Source organism: Cebus imitator, unplaced genomic scaffold (genome assembly GCF_001604975.1).
Source record: "Cebus imitator isolate Cc_AM_T3 unplaced genomic scaffold, Cebus_imitator-1.0 Scaffold485, whole genome shotgun sequence".
Classification (NCBI taxonomy): Eukaryota; Metazoa; Chordata; class Mammalia; order Primates; family Cebidae; genus Cebus; species Cebus imitator.
In genome coordinates, this window is record NW_016107800.1 from 1,048,532 (window position 1) to 1,055,272 (window position 6,741).

A 6,741-nucleotide genomic window follows, 5' to 3' on the forward strand; every position below is an offset into this window, starting at 1 on the left:
GCAGTGACACAGTCGTGGCTCACTACATTTCCACCTCCTGGGGTCAAGCCATCCTCCCACCTCAGCCTCCCAAGTAGCTGAGACTACAGGCACACACCACCACACCCAGCTAATTTTTGTATTTTTTTGTAGACGGGGTTCTGCCATGTTGCTTAGGCTGGCTTCAAACTCCTGAGCTCAAGCAGTCTACCTGCCTTGGCCTCCCCAAGTGCTGAGATTACAGCTGTGAACCACCATGCCCGGCCAAGTCCACCATTTTAAAATATATTATTGCTCCTTGATGAGGAAGGGGCATATTCATAGTGTTAGAGCCTAGCAAAAGTTGTGAGTTAGGATATGGTTTGAAAAGTAACTTAAAACCTATTATAGCCTATTTGTATTGTGTCTACATTATAAATTACATTTACTGCCTGGGCACAGTGGCTCACACCTGTCATCCATCCCTTTGGGAGATGAAGGCTGGAGGATTGCTTGAGGCCAAGAGTTCAGTAACAGTTTGGGCAACATATTAGATCCTGTCTCTGCCAAAAATAAAAAAAGTTAGCTGGCCATGGTGATGCACACCTGTAGTCCCAGCTAGTTTGGAGGCTGAGGCAGGAGAATCACTTGAGTGCGGGAAGTCCAGGCTGCAGATGAATTATGATCACATCACTGCACAACAGCCTAGCTGAAAGAGTGAGACTCTGTCTCAAAAAATAAGTAAATAAAATAAAATAAATTGCGTTTACTTCTTCTGAGGTAGTGATTGTCTTTCATTCACCTGTTTATCTTATCCTACAAATTTAAACTTTAATCCACCACCTGCAAAGAGTGATGGGCATTTATACAAAGCTTAGATCGATAGGGAAGAGGAAGGAAGTCTACCATCTGTTTTATTCTCAGTACAAATTCAGTGAATTCTTTAAAGAAAAAAGATTGCCTTTTTGAAATATCTTGCATTTGTTTCGGCTGTCACTTGAATGATCATATTCATGAGATCCCTGGGAACTCCATCCTGTATGTGTGTGACATACAGCTGAGGTATACTGCCAGGATTTAGTGAAGGTCTAACTAAACGTCGTTTCCTCAAACTGACAGGAAGATGTATTGAAGAATTATGTTTACTGTCTACTGTAAAAATCACTGTAGTCTCTAAAGTGAATAAGGAGACATAAGATCCAGATCCTGGGTTTGTTTTTGTTAGTAAAAACTTTAGAGTATCAGCTTCATCTCCCAAAGGGATGGATTACTTGTAGCCCTAACATCTTGGGAGGCGGGTGTAGGAGGATCACTTGCTCCCAGGAATTTGATGCCAGCCTGGACAACATAGTGAAAGCCCATCTCTGCAAAGAAATTTAAAACTTAGGCAGGCATGGTGGTGCATACCTGTAATTGCAGCACTTTGGGAGGCCAAGGCAAGAGGATTGCTTTAGCCCAGGAGTTTGAGATCAGCCAGGGTAACACAGGGAGACTCCATCTCTACAAAAAAAAAAAAATTAGCTGGGTGTGGTGGTGTTCGCCTGTAGTCCCAGTAACTAAGAAGGCTGAGGTGGGAGGATTGCTTTAGCCAGGGAAGTTGAGGCTACATTGAGCTCTGATCACAATACTGTACTACAGCCTGGGTGACAGAGTGATACCCACCTCAAAACAACAACAACAAAAACCTTAGGATATCAAGATTGACCTTTAAAGTCTACTTTCCACTGAGATTCTCACGTGGCCTTGTTACATATCCAAATTTTTTTTGTTGTTTTATTTTTGTTTCCAATTTTTTTTCTGTGGAAGAACCTTGGATGTTACTGTCACCTGAGAAAAAAATCTTATTGTGGAATCCTAGGTTCTGATAATTCTGTAAAAAATCTTATTGTGGAATTCTAGGTTCTAAATTACATTGATGTAAATTTCATGCTGTGTGATGGTTGAAGGATAGGAGTCATTACATCATGCTGAGAGAAACCCAATAATTGTAATTGCATACATCTGATTCTTATTTGAGCCACCTAAACATCCACTTGCCACTATGTTTATCAGTTTTCTTTCATATTATGTTTACTTGGGTAAACATAATATGAAAGAAAGATACATTAGTCTGTCTTTCTCTCTTCCTCTCTTTTCCCTCTGTTCTTTTTTTTTTTTTTTTTGAGATGGAGTCTCACTCTGTTGCCCAAGTTGGAGTGCAGTGGCATCTTCATGGCTCACTGTAACCCCCATCTCCTGGGTTTAAGCAGTTCTTCTGCCTCAGCCTCCTGAATAGCTGGGATTACAGGCATGCACCACCGTGCCTGGCTAATTTTTGTATTTTTAGTAGAGACAGGGTTTCGCCATGTTGGCCAGGATGGTCTCAAACTCCTGACATCAGGTGGTTCCTCCGCCTTGGCCTCCCAAAGTGCTAGGATTATAGACGTCAGCTACTGCACCTGGCCTTTCCCTCTGTTTGTGACTTGTTTTTGCCTTAAGTTACCTTTGTTTCTTCTCTACTTTTACAAGTGACTTTGTTCCCACCTAAAGATTTTTTTTTTTTTTTTTTTTTTTTTTTTTTTTTTTTTCTGTCAACGAAGTCTTGCTCTGTCACCCAGGCTGGAGTGCAATGGCGAGATCTCAGCTCACTGCAACCCATCTCCTAGTTTCAAGTGATTGTCCTGCCTCAGCGTCCCAAGTCCCTGGGATAACAGGCGCCCACCATCCTGCCCAGCTAATTTTTACATTTTTAGCAAAGATGGGGTTTTTGCCATGTTGGCCAAGCTAGTCTTGAACTCCTCAGGCCATCTTCTTGACCTCAGGCCATCCTCTCGCCTTGGCCTCCCAAAGTGCTGGGATTACAGGTGTGAGCCGATGTGCCTGGCCACCCACCCAAAGATTTCTAGTGGCAGTAATTTAGTAAAGCTTTAAGGCTTTTAAGCCTATGAGCTGCTGCTTTTTTTTTTGTTTGTTTGAGGTGGAGTCTTGCTCTGTTACCCAGGCTGAAGTGCAGTGGTGCTATCTTGGCCCACTGCAGCCTCTGCCTCCCAGATTCAAGTGATTCTCATGCCTCAGCCTCCTGGGTAGCTAGGATTATAGGCACCCGCCACCACACCCAGCTAACTTTTGTATTTTTAGTAGATTCAGGGTTTTACCATGTTAACTAGGCTGATCTCAAACTCTTGACCTCAAGTAATCTGCCCACCTCCACCTCCCAAATTGTTGTGGTTATAGGCATAAGCCACCATGACCAGCTGCCTACAAGCTTCTTATTGTTGAGGGTGGGTCTCAGTGCTGGACTAGCAGCAAAGCATCAGCGTCACCTGGGAACTTGTTAGAAATGCACATTCTTGGGCCCACCCGGAACATCCTGAATCATAAATTCTGGTGGTGGGGCTTAGTAATCTGTTTAACAAGACCCCCACAAGATTATGATATTGCCATTGGATGTTAAGTAGTTATGGGAAACAAGAGAACCATTGTAGATGGTGGTGAGGAATTGACTGGTTGTGTTTTTTGTTTTGAAAGGCCTGACTCCTCTATATGCTAGGTCAAGAACAGAACCAGTCCTGATCTTTTGCGAAGGTTAACACATACTTGTGAAGTTTCATGAATATTTTTTCCTGTCATTTGTATGCTTTCTGTATATGTCATATGGGCCTACTTAATCCCAGCTGTGTTGATTTCTGTGTATGCATTCTAAAAAACAATGTTTAGTTTTAAAGAAGCAGCTTTCTGGGGGGAAAAAAGGCATTTAAAAATAACGTACTTTTAGAAATATATCTATGTTTTCATTGTTGTGTAAAAAAAATTTGGTTTTTTTTTTTTTTTTTTTTTTTGAGAAAAGGGTCTTGCTCTATTGCCTAGGCTGGGGTGCATCGGCACAATCACGGTTTGATGCAGCTTCAAATTCTGGGCTCAAGTGATCCTTCCACTTCAGCTTTCCAAGTAGCTGGGACTACAGGGATGTGTCAGCATGCCCAGCTAATTTTTTCATTTTGAGTAGAGATGGGGGGATCTCTCTGTGTTACCCAGGCTGGTCTCAAACTCCTAAGCTCAAATGATCCTCTTACTTTGGCCTCCTAAAGTGCTGGGATTACAGGTGTGAGCCACCACATCTGGCTAAAAGTTTTCTTAAACATTGTTTGAGTTGGCTGGTAGAAGATTTATAGGAACAATGAAAGAAAACCATTTATTTGAAATCTTACTGTAATATGGGAAGAATATTATGTGAATTCAGCTATGAGTTTACTTGCAGTTTTTTCAGGTTCTGAATGAAGACTTAAAAGATCTTATCCATGTTTATTTATAAACTATACCAGTATTGAAACTGTGATTTAGTTCAGTTATTCTACAACCCAATAGATAAAATATCTTTGCAAATTTGTGCAAAAGACCAAAAAAGTACTGCCTAAGATAACACTAATGAATATATAAGATGATAAAATTAGTCTTTCAAGTATGTATGAATGATTGACCTAAGCTGCAATATAGCATAGTTTTTCTTCCCCCTGTAAAGAGTTGTTATTTTAAGGAAATAATTCTTGTATTTTAAGACAAATACACATTCTGACCAGATGGGAAACTATACAGTGTGTAACTCAGGTGTTCTTTTTCCTTCAGGGCAGGACCTATTCTTAGCTATAAGTCATAAACAGCTAGGCATGGTGGCTCATGTCTGTAATCCCAACACCTTGGGAGGCTGAGGTGGGAGGATTGCTTGAGGCCATGGATTTAAGACAAGCTTGGGCAACATAGTGAGGCCCCATGTCTTTAAAAAAAATTTAGACACTTAGCTGGGCATGGTAGTGTGTGCTTGTAGCTACTCAGGAGGCTGGGGTGAGAGAATAGCTTCAGCCCAGGATTTTGAGGCTGCAGTGAGCCATGATTGCATCATGGCATTCGAGCCTGGGTAGCAGAGGTGAGACCGCAAATAAATAAGCAACTCAACTCTTAAATAAACAAATAAGCAAGATTAACTCAGGTTTATTAATAGTGGCAGCAAAAGGAAAAGAAAAGAAGTCCCAAGTCCAAGACTGAAGTGATTCTAAATAAAATTGGGGCTGGCTTTGCCAAGGTTGTGTTAGCACTGACTTTGTGACTGTTGTTATCTTGTCAGATCCAAGTTGATGAAGTCAGAAAGCTGGTATATTTTGAAGGCACCAAAGACTCCCCTTTAGAACATCACCTGTATGTGGTCAGTTACGTAAATCCTGGAGAGGTGACAAGGCTGACTGACCGTGGCTATTCCCATTCTTGCTGCATCAGTCAGGTATTAAGTCTGTTTAAAAAGGGCTTTGTGTCATATTAAAACTCTCTGCTTATGTAATACTCCTTTTGAATGATGTGAAATTAACCTGCAGAAGCCTAATTCTCTAAGGAAAAGCTTTAAAAAGCTTAGCTTTAACTTCAACATTGTACATGTACATAAATAGTCTAACTCTTATAGTACTCTTGCTATAGCATTAGTGCAGACGTAACAGCAGATAACCTTTTCCACCTCCCTGAGGAAAAATATAATTGTTTCTCCTTTCTCTAGCATTGTGACTTCTTTATAAGTAAGTATAGTAACCAGAAGAATCCACACTGTGTGTCCCTTTACAAGCTGTCAAGTCCTGAAGATGACTCAACTGGCAAAACAAAGGAATTTTGGGCCACCATTCTGGATTCAGCAGGTATTCTTTTTTCTCTTGATCCTGACATTAAGTAGGATTAACATGATAGTATACTAAACTTGTGTCATATTTTCACATTTCCTGGACAAGTCTTCCCATCTCTTACCACTGCCTGTCCCTGAGCTGCTGGGCTCCTGATTGATCCCACTTTTCCTGTTCTATTAACGGTTACTTCTCGCTCCAAGCTGAAACAACAAGTCTGGAAGGCCTTTTTGAAATTAGGGCCAGTTGCAGTGGCTCATGCCTATAATCCCAACACTTTGGGAGACTGAGGCAGGTGGATTGATTAAAGTCAGGAGTTCGAGATCAGCCTGACCAGCATGGTAAAACCCCGTCTCTACTAAAACTACCAAAATTAGCCGGACGTAGTGCTGTATGACTGTTGTCCCGGCTACTCGAGAGACTGAATCACAAGAATCACTTGAACTCAGGAGTCAGAGGCTGCAGTAAGTTAAGATCACACCACTGAACTGCAGCCTGCGTTAACAGAGCAAGACCTTGTCTCAAAAAAAAAAAAAGAAAATAAGATTAAAATAGTAAAGTATCACCTAGGAAACAATTTGTTTACATATTTTGATGACTTCTCAGGTACACAAATGAACTTGAAGGTAATGTATTCTGAACTAGTAAGACTCTTTGAGCTGGGAAGCTGTGGCTTTGGAGAATAACCAACTGATATATTTATTTATTTGTTTGTTTGAGATGAAGTTTTGCTCTTCTTGCCCAGGCTGTAGTGCAGTGGGCCGATCTCGGCTCACTGCAACCTCTGCCTACCAGGTTCAAGCAGTTCTCCAGGCTCAGCCTCCCGAGTAGCTGGGATTATAGGTATGTGCCACCATACCTGGCTAATTTTGTATTTTCAGCAGAGACGGGGTTCCTCCATGTTGGTCAAGCTGGTCTCAAACTTTCAGTCTCAGGTGATCCGCCTGCCTCATCCTCCCAGAGTGCTGGGATTACAGGTATGAGCCACCACACCTGGCTAATTTTGTATTTTTAGTAGAGACGGGATTTCTCCACGTTGGTCAGGCTGGTCTTGAACTCCCGACCTCAGGTGATCCGCCTGCCTCATCCTCCCAAAGTGCTGGGATTACAGGCATGAGCCACTGCGCTCAGCTTTTTTTTTTTTTTT

General features: G+C 41.7%; 1 protein-coding gene across 16 annotated transcripts in view; it reads left to right on the forward strand.

The window, feature by feature from the left end:
- The window catches only part of DPP8 (dipeptidyl peptidase 8), a 74,352-nt gene that overhangs the window by 46,056 nt on the left and 21,555 nt on the right, over window positions 1-6,741 (forward strand). For all 16 annotated transcript variants that reach the window (XR_005197496.1, XR_001820225.2, XM_017513028.2 and 13 more), the window contains 2 exons: window positions 5,057-5,209; window positions 5,477-5,612. Coding sequence is in view for 14 of the 16 variants with exons in the window: in XM_017513028.2 (XP_017368517.1) it covers window positions 5,057-5,209; window positions 5,477-5,612 (289 nt within the window). In the remaining 2 variants the exon portion in view is untranslated. The remainder of the gene's footprint in view (window positions 1-5,056; window positions 5,210-5,476; window positions 5,613-6,741) is intronic.